The sequence below is a fragment of the Gymnoscopelus braueri genome (assembly GCF_963280865.1).
Source record: "Gymnoscopelus braueri genome assembly, chromosome: 5".
Taxonomy (NCBI): Eukaryota; Metazoa; Chordata; class Actinopteri; order Myctophiformes; family Myctophidae; genus Gymnoscopelus; species Gymnoscopelus braueri.
The window spans coordinates 50,918,309-50,939,389 of NC_137606.1; the positions used below are offsets into that span (position 1 = coordinate 50,918,309).

Genomic DNA, 21,081 nt, shown 5'->3' on the forward strand with positions numbered 1-21,081 from the left:
GGATGCTGGGGTTCAAAGTGGTTAAACGTCAAGTATAAAGTTATTTTCAGTCTGTCCTAATGGAAACAATTTACCTCGTGACATACTGTATCTTAGGGGGAAAGATTTACCTATTCACATACCGTAATATGTAGGCATGTAACGATTCACTCAACTCACGATACGATTTGAATCACGATTTGAGGTTCACGATACGTTTTTTTTACGATTTTTTAAACTAAAATAATTTTCCAGACCAATGAATGATTTTTTTTTATTATTTCACTTACACAAATCCAGTATTTTCTTCTCTTTTACTATTTTTTTTCTTTTACAATACTGTGTTTTCTCTTATCCTCTTTTCAATACAGTAGAAAATGACTGAAAACTCTTTATCAATTCTCTTAGCTTTGAACATAATGGCATACGTCCGTGCTACTTCCGGGTTGCATAATACTGACATCACTGTCGAATCCTTGGTATTATGATCCCAGTCTTTCAACGTGTCTGTGTTTACCAGCTGCGTCACCACACGCTGTGTTTAGATTTTTTCACGCTTGCGCTAATGAAACACTAAACGGAATTATTTCATGTCAACATTCAAGTACAACTATCAGAAGATGTAAACCAGGTAAAGTAATGTGTCACTCTGCAAGTTTAACTAATGCTTTCCACCCGTCCAAATGTTTCTTCTGGCTATTTTTCACATCACGATAATTTTTTTATAAAATCTTCACCCGTTTGAATCGATTTAAATCGATTTACAAGAAATCGTTACATGCCTAGTAATATGACATAAATGTAAGGTGCTGTTAAGTGACAAGGTCATTAATTTCTCCATATGTCAACCTCAACCCATAAATGAATTCCCTAGCTACTTCATAATACAAGAAGTGTCACACAAAAGTAGTGAAAGTAGCAAATCTACAAGCTCACGTGTCCCAGTGCGACGCGTGGCTTTGCTATTTTCACTACTTACAAATGTTTTTTAAATAATGTAAAAAAATGAACAGTTTTGGACTTCCAAGGTTTCCACCCGACAGCAACGATTTGTATTTGATCACTTTGCAATTTTTTCCCGCGTTTTATTTTCTCTCTCTCTCTCTCTCTCTCTCTCTCTCTCTCTCTCTCTCAGTGTCCTGTGTATGATCTTGACAACAATGTGGCCTTCATTGGAATGTACCAAACCATGACCAGAAAAGGTGCCATCACTGTGCAGGTAAGGTAACCACAGACACACACACGCAAAAAAATGATCCAGATGAGTTCCCGGTAGTGATGTGCGGGTCGGGTTTTTTCATGACCCGCCCCGCCACGGAACCCAACCCGCCTCAACCCGCCCCGCGAACCCATATATAAATCTATGGCTCAACCCGCCCCGCGACCAGCGGTGGGTATATATATATATATTATATAGCGCTCTTTTAAGTACCCAAAGTCACTTTAAATGTCTACAGTAGCACAGCATTGTCATGGGCTAAATAAACAAGCATGTTGTTCAATTTATTTTTTTTGCGTGTAAGAGCGGCTGACCCGCTCACCCGCAGCCCGCATAATTGCCTCTGAAATCCTGACTCGACCACCCGCGCTGCGGGTTGACCCGCGGGTTACGGGTCGGCCCGCTCATCACTAGTTCCTGGTCTTAACCCATTGAGACCTGAAGCCGATTCTATATGTCTCCTAAATCTCAACAGTTTTCTGAAAAACGTATGTTTCTATATCAGTGGTTCTCAAACTTTTTCATGTCAAGGACCCCCAAAATGATATGTATTTGGCCGCGGACCCCCATCAAAATATTTTGTTCCAGGGACCCCCCAGAAGCAAAGATTTGAGTTAAAAATGTTCGCTTTAAAAATATATATTTTCAAAGATTTTCACAAATTTTCACAAATTTTCAAAAATAGCAGATCTACAAGCTCGTAGCGCGGCACTCGGTGCCGCGCTATGAGCTTGTATATCTGCTATTTTTGAATAGCCAAAGTGTAAAATAATGCTTTTTAGCTCAAATCTAAAAATGACACAGTTCCAGGTCTCAATGGGTTAATGGGTTAAATGTTTTGCATTCTCTCTGTATAAAACCTTTTGGGACAGAAATAGCGTCTCTCTCTCTCTCCCCCCCCCCCCCCCCCCATCAGAAGAAGGACTTCCCTCTGAACAGCTTCTACGTGGTGGTGGTGGTGAAGACGGAGGACGAGGCGTGCGGCGGGCCGCTGCGCTTCTACCCCCTCCGTCCCGACGAGCTCATCGACGCCGGGAACCGCACCAAGGAGGTGGACGTGATCGTGACCGCCGCCATCGCCTGTACGTATGAGCAGAGGTGGAAAGTAACTCAAAACTCAAACTAAAAAAGTACATTTACTCAAGTACTGTACTTAAGTACAATTTTGAGGTATTTTGACTTTACTGAAGTGTTTCCAATTTTCAGTACTTCTACTTCTACTCCACTACATCTCAGAGGCAAATATTGTACTTTTACTCAGTGGTGGAAAGTAACTAAGTACATTTACTCAAGTACTGTACTTAAGTACAATTTTGAGGTATTTGTACTTTACTTGAGTATTTCCAATTTCCAATACTTTTACTTCTACTCCACTACATCTCAGAGGCAAATATTGTACTTTTACTCCACTACAATTATTTGAGAACTTTAGTTACTAGTTACTTTTCAGATCTAAATTATGATATAATGAAACATACATTAACCACTTCAGCCCTATTTTACACCTAGGCTATTTGAAAATAGCAGATCTACAAGCTCACAACGCGTCGCATCGCGACGCGTTGTGAGCTTGTAGATCGGCTATTTTCAAATATTTAGTACTTTTACTTTTGGTACTTTAAGTACATTTTGATGCCAATACTTTTGTACTTTTACTCAAGTACATTTTTAATTCTGGACTTTTACTTGTAACAGAGTATTTTTATATTGCAGTATTGGTACTTTTACTTAAGTAAAGAATTTGAGTACTTTTTCCACCACTGCTTTTACTCCACTACAATTATTTGAAAACTCTAATTACTAGTTGCTTTGCAGATATAAATTATTACATTATAGAACATACATTAACGACTTTAGCCCTATTAGATCTACAAGCTCACAAGGCGTCGCGATGAGCTTGTAGATAACACAATTAGGGATTGGACGATACTCGTTATTATCGTGATAAAAAAAAAAACGCTCGCAATAATCGTATCACAGAGATTTCTTATTTATGGTGAAATTGTCCTCCATCATACACTAGAGTGAATTAGCTTCTGCTGAGCTGCAAATTCAGTCCCACTTAAACCCTCTATACTTGATGAAACAGACCTGTAAAGAGTGCGGTTGCTACGCTCTTATTATTACTACACAAATCTGCTATTTTTGTCAAAAGTTCCCCCCAGAATAGGGATGCTGGGGGTTCAAGTGGTTTAAAGGGATAGTTCACTCCATTTAAAAAAACAAATCCTATGGATTAGTTAGGGTTAGGGTTAGGGTGGAGACTTGAATTCATGGATATTTTTTTGTTTTTGTCTCATTCCTAAGCCAATAATTTGATGACCGCCAGTGGTTCCGGTAGGAGACACAAAGAGTCTCCTTTGTGTCTCCTACCGGAACAGCAGCCGACCGATCCGCTGGTCATCAAATTCCCATGAATTCAAGTCTCCATGGAGTGATTAATCCATAGGAAAAAAATGTATAAAATGGGGTGAACTATCCCTTTAACAAAAGTGACATTTGAAAGTTTTAAGCATATTTTCATTATGGCGATAATAACGGTAATCGCAATTATTTTTGTAATTTTGTAATGCAATTTTTATATCATCCCTAAACACAATTATTACATAATACACCTGATCGCACCTTATTTGAGAATAATCGCAATTATTATTCTTTGCATAAATCGGCCGAATCGTTTCCATTTCATCCGCACAGATTTATCTGTTGAAAAATGTTCATGCATTATTTTCACAACAACTTGTCACATCGATCTACAACACGTAGGGTGCCTATTTCCACACTTTCTTCAACATTTTGAAAGTGTAAAATTATTAAATATGGCCTGTTTTGGCTATAGAAGTACATTCTTTATTTTGATTCAGTTATTTATTTGTATATCTAAATTATTTGTCATATTTGCCCTGTGCAAATTCTGTTTCCAAAGCCAAAAAGCCAAACAGAAATGTAGTTAAATTTCCAAATTTTTGTTTCACAATGAATCTTTTATTGCAATAATTTTTTATAACGGTTAAACAAGTAAAAATGTCATCGTGACAGCCCTAACGTCACCTTGGCAAAAAAAAAGTGTCTCCTCAGATGAGGCTGAGACTGACTTTAGTGCAAAAATCACACCCAGTGTGAAGAGAGTGGTGCCTTTCATGAGTTCATTTCATTAGTTACTTTTTACAGACTTTGATGACTTCAATGTATTTTTACTCATTTTAAGTACTTTAAAATGTTTGTACAGATTTGTACGTGTTTTTACTCATTTTAACATCTTTTAAGTATTTTTACGCATTTTAAGTATTTTTACTCATTTAAAGTATTTTTACTCAGTTTAGGAACTTTAAAGTGTCTTTACTAATATTTAAGTATTTTTACTCATTTTAAGTATTTTTACTCATTTTAAGTATTTTTACTGAAAAGTGTGTGTGTACTGTACTGTACTGTACTGTACTGTACTGTACTGTACGTTCTGTACTGTACCTGTACTGTAATGTACTGTACTGTACTGTACCTCTACCTGTACTGTACGTACTGTACTGTACTGTACTGTACGTACTGTACTGTACTGTACCTTACGTACAGTACGTACTGTACGGTACTGGACTGTACGGTCTGTACTGTACTGTACTGTACTGTACGGTCTGTACTGTACTGTACGGTCTGTACTGTACTGTACTGTACTGTACTGTACGGTCTGTACTGTACTGTACTGTACTGTACTGTACTGTACTGTGCGGTCTGTACTGTACTGTACTGTACCTGTACTGTATTGTACATACTGTACTGTACGTACTGTACTGTACTGTACGGTCTGTACTGTACTGTACTGTACGGTCTGTACTGTACTGTACCTGTACCTGTATGGTTGCATCTTTGTGTTGCAATCAGCCGCAGCTGTTGAGGCTGTGCTCAAACATACAGAGAGGCCGTGCTCATACGGACACACGGACACACGGACACACACACAGACGGACACCAGGACAAAGTCAAGCGTAGGAGTGGTTGGCACCACTCAAAAATGCCAACAGTTGTATGAACACAACTACTACTCTATCCTTGTAAGGCTGAAAGCAACTTTGCTCTTCTGTGGAAGTTGTTGAAAAATTAGAGCTTAACAATTTACAATTATTTGCTTTTATAATTTACTATGTAGTAATTTAGCAGACGCTCTTATCCAGAGCGACTTACAAGTTCAGAATAAAGCAGAGTAAACATGAACGCTAGTCAACAAACCACATCATGGTCAACGGTCACATAAAGTAGAGAGCAAACAGGACAAGGATACCGAGCAGGATACCAGGCAGACAATGGCCCCGATTCATAAAGGGATTTACGACCATATTTTGTACGTACTGGCATTTAGGACAAATCCTACACCTGCAGTCGGATTCATAAACGTTTTTTGGTCTGTGTTTGGTGTGTCAGGTGCGCACGTTCTCAGGTCAGCCCCGAGGCTGTCTTACCAGGGCTGAAATGTGCGTATGTCTTTAGAATGCTTTATTCTTCATGCCAAAATCAATTACAACAGTGGCAAACCTCAAATCAAATATATATGTGACCAACATTTGTCAACACATACATATAAAAAATAAAAAATAAATGTCAAACGAAGTATTGCTTGTAGCCTATGCATAATATAGACATGATGTAGATTCCACCGCTTTTTATTTATTTTCTAGGCTATCAGTTCCATTTAGAGCTGAATTATATAGGTCCCTCAGTGTGTTTGCCAGCGGGCCATCTGAGCCAAAGTGGATTTATTTTCAACATCATCTTTTTACCTAGTAAACGTGAGCAATGTTATATCCTTTCCAGGTTATTAGTCTATTATTTGCTGGCGGGGTTAAACCTTGTAAACATTACACATAACGTTCAGCTGATCCATCGTGCAATAGTGGGACTCGCTTTCAGACAGATCAGAATGGTGTTCAAGTTCTCTGTCAGTGTCAAGGCATTGCGGCCGGGCCGACAGCTGTAAGTCTGGACGAGAAGTTAAACTCCGGTGTTGCCAGATTTTGTGAGAGAAATAAGCAACCAGGTCTATGAAAATAAGCCCAAAAGAAGCAACTGGCACTTAGGCCATTATAAGCACTTTAATTAAACCTTTGTGAGCTTGTAGATCTGCTATATTAAAAAACAAATCTTGTAATAAAATGTGGAATATTTGGAAGATTTTTTAAACATTCTAACAACACAAATCTGCCTCCAGCTGGCACAAAACATTTTCCGATGGGGCTTATAGGGATAAATTAGCTTACATATTAACTTGTAAAATATTTGAGAACCACCGGTTAAAACAATTGAACAATTGTGAAGCAAGCCCAAATAACCAACTACACTTTAGAAACAAGCCCAAAAAAACGCACCCCACTGATACCAATATTTACAAGCAACTTTACAGAAAAATAAGCGCAAATTCGCTTATAATAAGCGGACATGGCAACACTGTGCCGTAAAGTGACGTTAAAGTTGGATGCTGTTGGATGCAGACTTCGACATTAATCAGCTCCTACACCTGGTCATACGCACGTCTCTGTGATATACGAACCCCTTTGGGAATTGCACGTCCGTTTGTGACTACCAAAATACGACCGGCCTTTACGAACTTTATTTACCCCATATATACGACCCTCGTTATGAATCGGGGCCAAAGAACCTACTGTAGCATCGGGTCTAAACAATGTGCTTATAATGTCAATAATATTGAAAACACATGAACAAGTATATGTAGCCCTTATGCCAGTGTTGATTTCGTCGACTAGAACTATGACGAAACATTTCCGTCGACTACTTTTTTTCACTTGACGAAAACTAAATAAAAACTAAGCTATGATGAGTAAAGATAAGACTAAATGTATTGACAATTTTTTCAACAAATAAAAACTAGACTAAAAGGTTAGTGAGGGACTAGTGGAGAAGAGATCCAGTAGAACTAAAAGACAAGTCATTTTATGTTCTATATTATCGAGTGTTGCGTTTTGAAAATAGCAGACTGCGACGCGTTGTAAGCTTGTAGATCTGCTATTTTCAGCATGCAACCAAGTGTAAAATCAGCCATTACGACGCCATCAAGGCACAGCCAAAATACATTTTAGTTAATTAAAACAACTGTAGATTTAGTCGACTATAATCTTATGATATTTAGTCGACTAAAACTAGACGAAAACTAAAACATTTCAGATGACTAAAATATGTAGGTGAAACCAGAGAACATTAGGCGACAGTGGTGTAAAGTAACTAAGTACATTTACTCAAGTACTGTGTTGTTATTATTGTGTATCTTTACAGCGGAGGTGTACAGTATGTGATGTGTTGTTATTATTGTGTATCTTTTTTACAGAGGAGGTGTATGTGATGTGTAGTTATTATTGTGTATCTTTACAGAGGAGGTGTATGTGATGTGTAGTTATTATTGTGTATCTTTACAGAGGAGGTGTATGTGATGTGTTGTTAATGTGTGGTTATTATTGTGTATCTTTACAGAGGAGGTGTATGTGATGTGTTGTCAATGTGTAGTTATTATTGTGTATCTTTACAGAGGAGGTGTATGTGATGTGTTGTTAATGTGTAGTTATTATTGTGTATCTTTACAGAGGAGGTGTATGTGATGTGTAGTTATTATTGTGTATCTTTACAGAGGAGGTGTATGTGATGTGTTGTTAATGTGTAGTTATTATTGTGTATCTTTACAGCGGAGGTGTATGTGATGTGTTGTTAATGTGTAGTTATTATTGTGTATCTTTACAGCGGAGGTGTATGTGATGTGTTGTTAATGTGTAGTTATTATTGTGTATCTTTACAGCGGAGGTGTATGTGATGGGCATGCTGTTCTGTCTGGGAATCTTCCTCTCCTTCTACCTGATCACCTTCATGGTGGCCTGTCTGGAGAACAAGAAGTAAGACCTGTCTGTATGTCTGTCTGTTTGTCTCTCTCTGTGTCTCCTTCCTGGTGGCCTGTAGTGCATTTATAGCGCCGTTATCCAGAGCGCTACACAATGTACATTACATTCACCTTAACTCATTGCCTACCATGGACAAATTAATACGTCAAATTCTGCTATGGCCCAGCCTGCCAAGGATGAGTTTGGACGAGTAAAAAAAAAAAAAATAGATTTTTGTGTGTGTGGTTGTGAAGCAGGGAATTGCTGAAAAAGACAGCATTTTGTGCTCAGCTAACCTCCCCTGGATACATGTTAGATGAATACATAAATAAATACAACATTTAGAAGCTCACACAGTGTTCACTTGCTGCTACTAGTTTTAGGGTTCTCTGATGGCATGTTGTCTCCATTCATCTAACAAGATGTGCTGTAATATTGTCACCCCAGTGCCAGCGAAAACTATCATGGAATATTTTCTGTGAACGCTGTCCGCACGGTGATCCTCATTACACACACAGGGGTCTTGTAGAATTTGGGGGGGAACATTTTCTGATCGCGGTAATCTGTTCCATAGTTGTGGCAAGTTGAAAATAGCATGTTTTGCCAAAAATACATAGTAAAACGCAGGAGCCGAGATACAGAATATTTCCCTAATATTTTAACAGGGAAGTGAATGGAGCAGCAAATCTTTTGGATCGCGTTATCTCCTGGTTCTGAGTGAATAACGAAAACAAAATATATATATATATATATATATATTATTAGTATTATTTATTTATTTATTTATTTATTTATTTATTTATTTATTTTTCAAACGCGTCAATAGCCATGTGGACCAAGTACCACTCGACGCGAAAACGCGTCAATGGCAGTAAAATAGTTAATTAATGTGTGTGTCCATTTTGGAAGTGGCATGTACATTTGGCCACAGCCTGGAAGAGGCATTCCTTACCAAGGTGCTAAAGTACCAGCGTCTTAACACATTGGGTGCCAAAACCGTATATATACGGTTTTGCGCATACTAACGTTGAGTGCCAAAACCGTATATATACGGTTTTTAAAAAAAAAAAAAAAAAAAAACTTTTTTTTTTTTTTTTTTTTTCCTTCACAGCAACAGGAAATATCACTCCTACAAGATTTAGACTCCAATCCACCTCCTGGTTAACTTATGACTTCAAAAACCTGTATCTCGGCTCCTGTGCACTTTTTTTTTTTACAATGTTAATTTAACTATTTTCAACTGGCTGCAACTATGGAATGGATTTCCGAATGTTTTAAATTTTTTCCCCCCAATTGTACGAGACCTGTATGTGTGTAATGAGGGGATCACCGTGAGGACGGTGATCGCTGAAAATATTTTGTGACTACTTGAAAAAGGTTCAAAATGTTTAAAAAGTCCTGGCACTCAAAGTATAATATTTTAATAAACCTCTGGCACCCAATGTGTTAATGATGCTATTATACAGCTTAGTTAAATAATACAAACAGCTTGTGTTCATACTTGGAAGGCTCATGCTTCCTGTAGCCGTGATCTGTATCCTGAAATATTTGTTGTTGAGTTTCCCAAGTTTGTGCATCTACTATTGTTTGTGTTCAATACATTCATGTTAAATGTGAACGCTACGCAAATAACAAATACAAACACCAATGTTAAGTGTGTGTGTGTGTGTGTGTGTGTGTGTGTGTGTGTGTGTGTGTGTGCGTGTGCGTGTGCGTGCGTGTGTGTTCGTTCTACAGAATAAGCCACAGAGAGCTGCTGGTGAATCCTACGGACATGTCACCTGCAGAGACGGGTAATGCCACCACCTATACATACCAGCCCGTCTCAATTATTACAGAACCGCCCGATGGCAATCATTTGAGATAATCACAATTCTTTTGTGCATAATCGTCAGAATTGTTCCCATTCATCTGTTGAAAATAGTGGAAATTGACGATCTACGAGCTTGTAGATCTGCTATTTCCAAAATGAAATGACAAACATTTTAAAGCAGGGGTGATGCAACTTTGATGATGGAGAGGGCCACTGTATTTCCACACTCACTCCAGAGGGACACATTGCTGTTGGGCAGAAACCTCTTACCAACGTATTTAAACTTGGCCATTCGCCATTCTATGTCACACAAAAGTAGCAAAAATAGCCGATCTACAAGCTCAAAACGCGTCGCAGTGCGACGCGTTTTGAGCTTGTAGATCGGCTATTTTTGCTATTTTTTTTAATTGGAATCCTAAAAAGTAAACATTTTAAGAGACGTCAAAAGACGTCATTGGCACTCAGGGCTTACTATAAAACAGCCGTCAAAAGACATCATTGGCACACAATGAGTTAAGTTACTAAATATAGACTGAAGTAATTAAAGCGGGTCATGTTTGCATGTTTAGAATTGTAACAGCTGAAATCAATAATATATCAGTATTCTGATATTATAATAATAATAATAATAAACTTTATTTATATAGCACTTTTCAAAAACAGGTTTACAAAGTGCTTAACAATACAAATACAATACATACACAGGGAATATAAAGGCAATTCAATAATGTAAAATGTAAAAACAAAGGAACCATACAAAAATAATAAGACCAAAAATAAGAGTGAAAGCAGAGAAATAGCTGACTATTCCTTCTAGCTAAAGGCCATTCTAAAGTAATGAGTTTTTAAAAGGTTTTTAAAAGTGGACACCGAAGTGGCCTGTCTAATTTGCAGGGGGAGTTGGTTCCACAGAAATGGAGCCCTAGCAGCGAACGCCCTGTCACCTTCTGTCACAAGGTTTGTCTGGGGGGGGACAAGTAAAAGTTTGTGTGCTGATCTAAGATTGCAGGTGGGTTTGTGGGGAGACAGGAGGTCAAAAATATAAATAGGAGCAAGTCCGTTCAGTGCTTTAAAAACAAACAATGAAATTTTAAAATCAATTCTAAACGCCACTGGTAGCCAGTGCAGTGAAGCAAGAACAGGGGTGATGTGGTCATACCTCCTGGTTCTTGTAAGAACTCTAGCTGCTGTGTTCTGAATTAGTTGAAGGCGATTGATTGATTTTTTGGGGAGTCCAGAAAAAAGTGAATTACAGTAGTCCAAGTGGTTAGTGACAAAGGCATGAATAATGGTTTGTGCGTCGCTAAATGAGATGAAAGATCTGATTTTTGAAATATTCCTAATTTGGAAAATGGCTGTTTTTGCAATGTTGGAAAAATGCTTTGTGAAGTTGAGGTCTGAGTCAAATAGGACTCCCAGGTTCCTTGCTTCATGGGTGCACTGTAACCCCTGTGTGTGTAATAGCTGGGTTACCATGTCTCTACGGGTTTTTGGTCCAAACACAATAATTTCTGTTTTGTCATTATTTAGCATAAGATAGTTATTTGACATCCAGGATTTTATGGCAGAAAGACAGGCAATCAAAGGGGAGACAAGAGAAACCGGAGAAACTGTGGCAGGGTCTGATGGGTCTAAGGAAAAATAAATTTGTGTGTCGTCAGCATAAAAATGGAAGGAGACATAAAAATTGCGAATGACTAGGCCTAAAGGAAGAAGATAAATACAAAATAATAACGGACCAAGGATTGACCCTTGGGGGACGCCACAAGTGACATCTGCATGGCTAGAGGATGCATCGCCAACTGAGACCGTGAAGGTTCTGTCGCTCAGGTAGGACCTAAACCAGTCCAGTGCAGACCCAGTCAGACCCACCCAGTTTTCTAGTCTGTCCAGTAGAATATTGTGGTATCGAAGGAATTTAAGTATTGGGATACCTCCCTGTGTGGTAGAATACACAAAGAAGGTACAATTTGGGTTCTAATGTTTGAGACCTTGTCTAAGAAGAAGGCCTGAAAGGCTTCACATCTCTCAGTGGATATAATTTCACTGGAGTCGGAGGTGTACGTACGGCCTGTTTTGCCCGTAGTACATCATTTATTTTGATTACTGGTACACTGCTCACTGTCTGCTCACTGTCAGTCATGTCTTTGTATATTTCATATGCCCTGTGCAAGTGTTGTTTACAAAGCCTACAAGACAAACAGACATTTTCATGTTCAATGTCAAAAACACAAGCGTTAATCACAATATTTGTACAGCAATTAATCGTCAACTAAAATGTCATGATTGTGTGACAGCCCTAATGACGGACAACATGTCATGATTGAATATTATGTCATAACATGACGTTGTTGTTAAATGTAATGATGCATTTTTCATGTTAAATCATTGATTTCTCTTATATTGATTGTGTGTTCCCCCCTCTCTCTCTCTCCTTAATGCTACGGTAATTCATCACACAGCCTCTCTACTTGGTAAGAGACAGTAACGGTAGCAAGGGTACAGCTTTCCTTAGAACTTACACAAGCTAACAAGCTAACAAGCTAACAACGTGTCACAAAGTTATTTTACGCTCTTCAGCCCCACGGCCCACATACTAACATTATTGCATTAACACTTTCCATGGACATAGAATTCATTCTAAGTTCATCACATCAGTTTTTCTGGCAACTGACCAACCAGCAAGACACTGTTTGTAGGAACAGTTTAATGCTGTTTAAATTAACGGCATGAAACAATGAAAATTCATTCATTAACCCTTTAAGACCGGGAAAGCATCTATGTCATTTTAGATTTCTTTGGGCTATTCAAAAATAGCAGATCTACAAGCTCATAGCGCGGCACCGAGTGCCGCACTACGAGCTTGTAGATCTGCTATTTTTGAAAAAATCTTGAAAATGTGTGCAAATATTTCTTTTTTTCCCCTTTTTTTTTAAGTGAACATTTGTAACTCAAATCTTTGCTTCTGGGGGGGGTCGCTGGAACAACACATTTTGATATGGGGGTCCACGGCCCAAACACATATCTAAAAATGTTTTCAAAATCCTAACAGTATGTTGCTATATCATTGGTGCTCCAACTTTTCCATGTCAAGGACCCCCCAAAATGATATGTATGTGGCCGCGGACCCCCATCTCAAAATATGTTGTTCCAGGGACCCCCCCCAGAAGCATATATTGGAGTTAAAAATGTTCGATTTAAAAATATATACGGTATGTATATTCACTATTCAAAGATTTGCACAAATGTTCACGATTTTTTCAAAAATAGCAGATCTACAAGCTCATAGCGAGGCACTATGAGCCTGTATATCTGCTATTTTTGAATAGCCAACTAAGCATTCCTTTGTCTTGTACCAGTTGTAATATTTCAGATGTGTGTGCAGTCCTCCGGACTGCATCTGTCATATCATCACATGCATGCTTTATGTCATGGAACTACACTGTAGATCAGGGGTCTTCAACAAGGGGGTCCGGGACCCCTAGGGGGTCCTCTGAGATACTGCAGGGGGGGGGGCCCGCTAAATCTTTGTGTGATAGGAACTTTATTATTTTATTTTTACATTAACCACTTAACCACCTCGCATCCCTATTCTGGGGGGAACATTCGCTGAAAATAGCAGATCTACTTGTAGATCTGCTATTTTTGACAAAGAGGTTTGGTGTACAGGGGGGAAAATAGAGCAGACCAAGTACATGAGCCAAAGGTGAAGTCTACATAGCATTGAGGGTTTAAGTGGTTAAATGTCTGACAACACACATTTATAACATGAATCCAATATGTAGTGGTGGGGGGGTCCCTGCTTCATCTCTCTCTCTCAGCTAAGGGGGTCCTTGGCCTGAAAAACGTTGAAGACCCCTGCTGTAGATAGATAGATCCCCATGCAGGCTGTGAGGGGGGGATAACACTAACCGACTGACAATGTTCTCAGACCCTCTTCATGTCTGTCTGCCTGTCTGTGTGCGTTAACCCATTGAGACCTGAAGCCGATTCTACATGTCTCCTAAATCTCAACAGTTTTCTGAAAAACGTATGTTTCTATATCAGTGGTGCTCAATCTTTTTCATGTCAAGGACCCCCAAAATTATATGTATCTGGCCGCGGACCCCCATCAAAATATTTTGTTCCAGGGACCCCCCAGAAGCAAAGATTTGAGTTAAAAATGTTCGCTTTAAAAATATATTATGTTCAAAGATTTGCACACATTTTCATGATTTTTCAAAAATAGCAGATATGCAAGCTCGTAGCGCGGCACTCGGTGCCGCGCTATGAGCTTGTATATCTGCTATTTTTGAATAGCCTAAAGTGTAAAATAATGCTTTTTAGCTCAAATCTAAAAATGACACAGTTCCAGGTATTAACACATCCACCGCCAGAGGTTAATCTCATAATGTACTCACCAGTGCCAAGGTGTTTTTGTTGTTTTTTTGTTTTTTTCATGTCGCCATAGATCTTGTTAAAATCCTTAAGATTGAGCCGTGAACGGTCTGTTTACATCCGCGAGATCTCCTTGTATCTCCCAGTGAAAACCACGTGTCAAACGGGGCATCCATGTTTGAGTTAGAGCGGATTACGTTAAACAGTGAAATGCGAGGAGAAAAAACTACAGGAAGAGAATTGAGTTTCAGTTTCGTCTGTAGAATGGGAGCGGGCGTGATCGTCGAAACCGGATCCCAAATAATTCTATTTCCTGTCATCAAACCGGAAACGGAAGTGGATCAAAAAAATTCCGAAAGTGCACCCGGACCGCGCATGCGCGAAAAGACCGCAGCCCGTAGGACTACGGGCTCGGCGCTTAACCGTTGGATTTAACGGCCCGTAGAACTACGGGCCCGGCGGTAAAGGTGTTAATGGGTTAAGCCTGTTCAAAACGCATACTGTGTCATTTTTTTAATTTAAGCTATAACCATTATTTTATACTTTCGGCTATTCAAAAAGAGCAGATCTATAAGCTCATAGCACGGCACCGAGTGCCAATGCTCAGCGAGGCACGCCAACAGACCAGTCAGAAGAAGGATAGGATTTTGGGCTGTATTAGAATGTGACCACGCCCCCCACCGTTGGTAGACGAGAGGCAGTTCCGCGTTCGTCACAGAAGCGGGGCGGGGCTATAGCACAAAGCGGTATAGAGTACAGAAGTCCTGACGTCACTCGTTCATCCCCTGGTTGGTAAAGTCATTTCTCTACGGAGGATAACATTGGGTCATCTTAGAATCGTCTCATATAAGAATTGTGGTCCAAAAATAAACAAACTGTCCTGGCGATATTGTCGGGGAGGTGGCTCTGTATCGTTTATGATAGTCAGTCACTTATATTTGATACAGTCTGTTTCTGGCGAAAATTTAACTAATTCGGCGGAAGTAACATTAGCGTTTTCTCACCGTCAGTTGATGCTTCATATCCATAAGAGTCAAACCGCCGTGGTCATTTGTTTATTTTTAGAACACAGTTCTTATTTGACGCGATATTAAACACGTCTATGGGAATTCAGAATGGTGGTGGAAAACCGCGAACCAGGTAGGATGCGTAAATTACGTCAGACTTCGGTGCTCTATAGGCTTTGGAATGACATCACTGCTTCACCCCATCAGCAGAGCCTCCATGTTAATTGTTAACCATGTAATGTTTTGTAGTGGTGTTGTGTTGTGTTCACATCCCTGCATGTCCTCAACAACACTGTGTTTCCCTCACTGTGTGTGTGTGTGTGTGTGTGTGTGTGCGTGTGCGTGTGCGTGTGCGTGCGTGTGCGCGTGCGTGCGTGCAGTCACATGCACACTGGACAGTCTAACCTGCATGGTGACCTCCTTGCATTAGTTGTGTAGTTTACATTGTGATGTTATTATCTGTGTCCGCAGGAAAGACTCCGGCCTCACCCTATAACGAATATGGATCCTTTGGTGAGTTATTGTGTCTGATATGAAATAAAGTCGTTTCTAAAACTGATAGTTTTGAATATCTTTAGTTACAATGAGATTGAGCTTAAACGGTTAAAGTTGTGTTTCTCTATGCTGTACTATTGATTCAGTTTGTCAACTTGTCTCGGTCAGGAAGTTGTTTTGAACTATTATTAACTCTTTAACTGCCAGAGTTTTTCAAAAAAAGTGTCACGCCACTGCCAGCGAAAACAAGCATTTTTACTGACCTTTGGAAAATCATCGAATATTTACCGTGATCGCCGTCCTCATGGCGATCGCCTCATTACACGTACGGGGGTCTCGTAGAATCAGGGGGGGGGGGGGTCGCGGTAATCCATTCCATAGTTATGGCCAGTTGAAGGTGGCTTGTTTTCGCCAAAAACAACAGAAAGTAGAGAAAAATAACACTACACGAAAGAGGCTTCATTTTGTTGTGATCACATGATTTCTGGGTGTACTCTTCTTTGGTGATCCTGGGATCATTCAAAGCTTCTACTCCACTACATCTCAGAGGCAAATATTGTACTTATACTCCACTACAATTATATGAAAACTTTAGTTACTAATTACTTTGTAGATTTGTATTATTATTACAAAACATTAACCACTTCAACCGTATATGCATTATATTTTGCCAATTTGAAAATAGCACATCTACAAGCTCACAATGCGTCCCATCGCGACGCATTGTGATTTTTATTAAAAAATATATACATTTTTATACATTTCATACATTTAAAAACTTGTGAAATGGGACATTCTGACACAATGAGTACTTTCTACTTTTGGCACTTTAAGTACATTTTGATACCAATACTGTTGTGTTGAAATCTGGACTTTTACTTGTAACAGAGTATTTCTACATTGCAGTATTGATACTTTTACTTAATTAAAGAATGTGAGTACTTCCACCACTGCTTCGTTCCTCACCACGCCTCTCAGCCATTGTAAAAATCTTACGGTAAACTGTGACCTCTAGTGGCTTATAGCTTTGTTAAGTCAAATGTATTTCTTGAGTGGTGTCTATTAAAACACACTGAGTGACCAGGCTTCTATGTGTCTTTACAGCTGACAACGGCAGCATAGTGAGCTCTGAGGCTGTTACTGACAGCGCAACGTCAACTGACAACAACTACGGATACACGGGTACACGGGTACACACACACGCACACGCACACACACACACACACACCCCCACACACACACACACACACACACTCGGTTACAGAATTCCATTATTACTACCACCGTTGTCCCCGAGCTGTCATTGGTTGTCTGTGTTTTTTTTTGTCCTTTAGATCGTTCCTCATTGGTTGTCTTTGTCCTGTGTGTTTACAGTAGGTCGTTCCTCATTGGTTGTCTTTGTCTTGTGTGTTAGGTCGTTCCTCATTGGTTGTCCGTGCGTTAGGTCGTTCCTCATTGGCTGTCCGTGTGCTTCTTGTCCATTAGGTCACGAGCCGTTCAAACGGCGGCCGTTCCTCAATCACCTTCACTACCTAGCCATCCGCATGGGTGACTCACTCCCTCACTGACCAATGAGACCCGTCCGCTACACACCACACCAATCAGCACCATGCTAATCATACTCACTGACCAATGAGACCCGTCCGCTACACACCACACCAATCAGCACCATGCTAATCATACTCACTGACCAATCAGACCCGTCCACCACACACCACACCAACCAATCAGCACCATGCTAATCATTATGGAATATGATTATTTATTTGTATTTAACCCCTTCAAACCGGGATCGCATCTGTGTAACCACTTAATCCATATTTTATACTTTGGGCAATAAAAAAATAGCAGATCTACAAGCTCATAGCGCGGCACTCGGTGCCGCGCTATGAGCTTGTATATCTGCTATTTTTGAAAAAATCTTGAACATTTGTGCAAATAGTTGAATATATATATTTTTCAAAAGGATCATTTTTGATTCAGATCTTTGCCTCTGGGGTTACCTGGAACAACATATTTTCAGATGGGGGTCCACGGCCAAATTCATATCATTTTGGGTGGTCCTTGACATGAAAAGGTTTGAGAACCACTGATTATAGCAACATAAGTTTTTCAGAAAACTGATTCATTTGTAGAATCCCCACAGAAGCAAAGATTTGAGTTAAAAATGTTTGCTTTCAAAATATATATATACCTTATTCAAATATTTGCACAACTGTTCAAGATTTTTCAAAAATAGCAGATCTACAATGCTTTTTTTTTTTTTGGAATAGCCAAATAAATCTTAAAATGACACAGATGCGTTCCCGGATTGAATGGGTTAAAACCACTTAAAGGGGGATGAAACTGACCTTAGAGTACACCATGATGTAAGACAGTGGTTCTCAAAGTGAGGTCCAGGGACCCTCGTGGTTCATTGGGGGGGGGGGTTAAATTGACCCTTACAAGTCTGTAACTCAGACAGTATGCAAATGGAACCAAACGGACCCCTAACGGGTCCATTTGTACACTGACAGAGTTAAGGGGAGACCTTTAAATGTAAACGTTTGAGAACCACTGATGTGTCACTGTAGTTTTTAACCTGAATTGGTAAAAAAAAACAACAACAAAAACCTACCAAATCAGCCTGCGGTTCCATGCCTCTTTAAGCCATACATTTTCTTTTTACATTTTGGAAATCTTTTGAAAATCTTCGCCTATAATGACCCAAAAACAGCGACACCAGGTGTAAAGTGGTTAATCTGAATGAAGGTGTGTATGTATGTGGTTAATCTGAATGAAGGTGTGTATGTATGTGGTTAATCTGAATGAAGGTGTGTATGTATGTGGTTGCACGTGGTCAGCCTCCTGATCCAAGTGGTTTGATGATGAACACAGGAATGAAACCCAGAAGAAACCAGATCTGTGCACGACGTGTTCATCTCAGAAGAAATGCTCTAATTCAGTGCTTCTCAGAGTCTGGTCGACCCGACCCTCAGGGGTCTTTCAGTGGGCTCCAGGGGGTCCACCAGCCAAACAATTCAACCCATCTTTTAACCCTAATTTCATAGTTTCTGCTTTTTGAAAGTAGCCCATCTTCATGCTACGAAAAATCTTGAACAAATCTTGAAAACCTTTGAAGAATTTTGAACACAAATCTTCTCATATGGGGGTCCCTGGTACAATTTGTTTTTTCAAATGGAGGTCCACGGACAAATACATATTATCAATTTGGTTGGATCCTTGACATTAAGACGTTTGAGAATCACTGCTCTAATTACTCAAATACCGGTTGGCAAATGATTGACATTATTGGACAGAAAGAGACGTTTAATCCCCATCTGGCTCCAATCTGAACGCTGATGATTCTCTCTGTACGTTGAATTAATGCATAGAAATGTTTAGTTTTAATTCGTACCCGTCTGTCCAATCAGAGCGCACGTTGGAGAGCGTTGGGCGGAGCAGACAGGACTCTCTGAGTTCCGTTGAAGAGGACGACTACGATACGCTGGCCGATATCGACTCCGACAAGAACATCGTACGCACCAAGGTAACACGCACGCACGGACACACCAGTCTTGATTTTAGATTTATTCCATTTAGTTTTAGTCATATTTTAGTCACCAGAAAGGTTTTAGTTTTAGTCTAGTTTTAGTCGACTAAATATCATAAGATTATAGTCGATTAAATCTGCAGTTGATTTAGTCGACTAAAATGTATTGTGACGGTGCCTTGATGGCGTCGTAATGGCTGATTCTGGTTGCATGCTGAAAATAGCAGATCTACAAACGCGTCGCAGCGCGTTGTGAGCTTGTAGATCTGCTATTTTCAGAGCACGACACCCGAGCGCAACCAAACATAAAATGACATGTCTTCTAGTTCTACTGGATCTCTTCTCCATTAGATCCCTCACTAACTTTTTAGTCTAGTTTTTATTTGTTGACGAAATTGTCAATATATTTAGTCACAGTTTTAGTCACCATAGCTTAGTTTTTATTTAGTTTTCATCAATGAAAAAGGTAGTCGACGAACATTTTTTGTCACAGTTTTAGTTGAAGACGAACACTGGTTCACACGCACACACACAGCAACTGTTCTCCGTCTCCTATCCTGTTCGCTATAGCTACTGTATATGATAAACTCTTAGTCACTTCTAATAAGAGTAGTTCTAGAGTTAAGCTGCTGTTGTTGTTGTTCATTAAAGTGTGCTTGATGTTTCCCTGCTCCAGAAGTTCTTGTATGTGGCTGACCTGTCCCGCAAGGACAAGAGGATCCTCACCAGGAAATATCAGATCTACTTCTGGTGAGTGTTAACATTTATCATGCTAGAAATGCCTTTTTGTTAGAGATTTGGAGATCATATGACCTCATTCCCCCCAAATTTGGCTCAAACATGGGTAAACATGCATTCTTCTATGCTGCCACCAAAATCTGGAATGACCTACCAAAACCCATTAAAGGGATAGTTCACCCCCAAAATGACTTTTTTTCTATTTATTAGTCACCCCATGGACACTTGAATTGATGGATATTTTTTCGCTTTTGTCGCATTCCTAAGCCAATAATTTGATGACCAGCGGACCGGTAGAAGACACATGTGTCTTCTACCGGAACCGCTGCCTACCGGTCCGCTGATTTATATACATTCACACAGATGTGCAGCAACACTACACATAGCACAAAACTCGGCAAAACATTAAATCAAGGTACATTATCATTAATCACTTATTTAAAAACTGTAACAGATATTAATGTTGTGTTATTGTGTGTTCACTGTTAAGGAACATCTTTAATATTAATGTTATGTTATTGTGTCATTGTGTGTTCAGGAACATCTTTAATATTAAAGTAATACAATGCAGAATCCCAAATAACGATTTTTAGCAACCTCTGCTGGTCACTACCGTCACTGCATACAATTTCCGTAATCCTCGATTACCCAGAATTCCATTCGTTTTCACCGGAAGCCGGAAGCGTTTCAAAAAGCGATCTTTTAATTGTTTTATACTATCTACGGATCGTTTCTCTTAGCCAGTGGAGCATTAGTTACCATGAGCTGTGCTTTCTTTTTCTGTTCTTTTTCGATCTTCCAATCCTACATTATCTTAACATCAGCGTGAGGTTCCTTTTTGTTATAGCGCGGTAGTTCCTGGCCAAACAGGAAACCGTTGCGGTAGTTCCTGGGGACGTCGGCCACGACGTCATGACGTTGGCCAGGAACGTCATTTCCCCGGGAATGTCCCCCCAGTCCACTTTCAATAGAAAATATATAAATAAAAGGCTTCCGGGGGTGAAATTCACGGAGTGGGTGTTGTGAAACTTTTGCCACTCGCAAAAGATATA

The 21,081-nt window shown here is 39.6% G+C and overlaps 1 protein-coding gene across 4 annotated transcripts in view; it reads left to right on the forward strand.

Annotated features, from left to right (window-relative positions):
- The window catches only part of sidt2 (SID1 transmembrane family, member 2), a 59,788-nt gene that overhangs the window by 21,628 nt on the left and 17,079 nt on the right, over positions 1-21,081 (forward strand). For all 4 annotated transcript variants that reach the window (XR_013933210.1, XR_013933211.1, XR_013933212.1 and 1 more), the window contains exons 7-14: positions 1,115-1,198; positions 2,115-2,280; positions 7,989-8,082; positions 9,805-9,860; positions 15,736-15,777; positions 16,864-16,941; positions 19,173-19,288; positions 19,968-20,041. Coding sequence is in view for 1 of the 4 variants with exons in the window: in XM_080428991.1 (XP_080285117.1) it covers positions 1,115-1,198; positions 2,115-2,280; positions 7,989-8,082; positions 9,805-9,860; positions 15,736-15,777; positions 16,864-16,941; positions 19,173-19,288; positions 19,968-20,041 (710 nt within the window). In the remaining 3 variants the exon portion in view is untranslated. The remainder of the gene's footprint in view (positions 1-1,114; positions 1,199-2,114; positions 2,281-7,988; positions 8,083-9,804; positions 9,861-15,735; positions 15,778-16,863; positions 16,942-19,172; positions 19,289-19,967; positions 20,042-21,081) is intronic.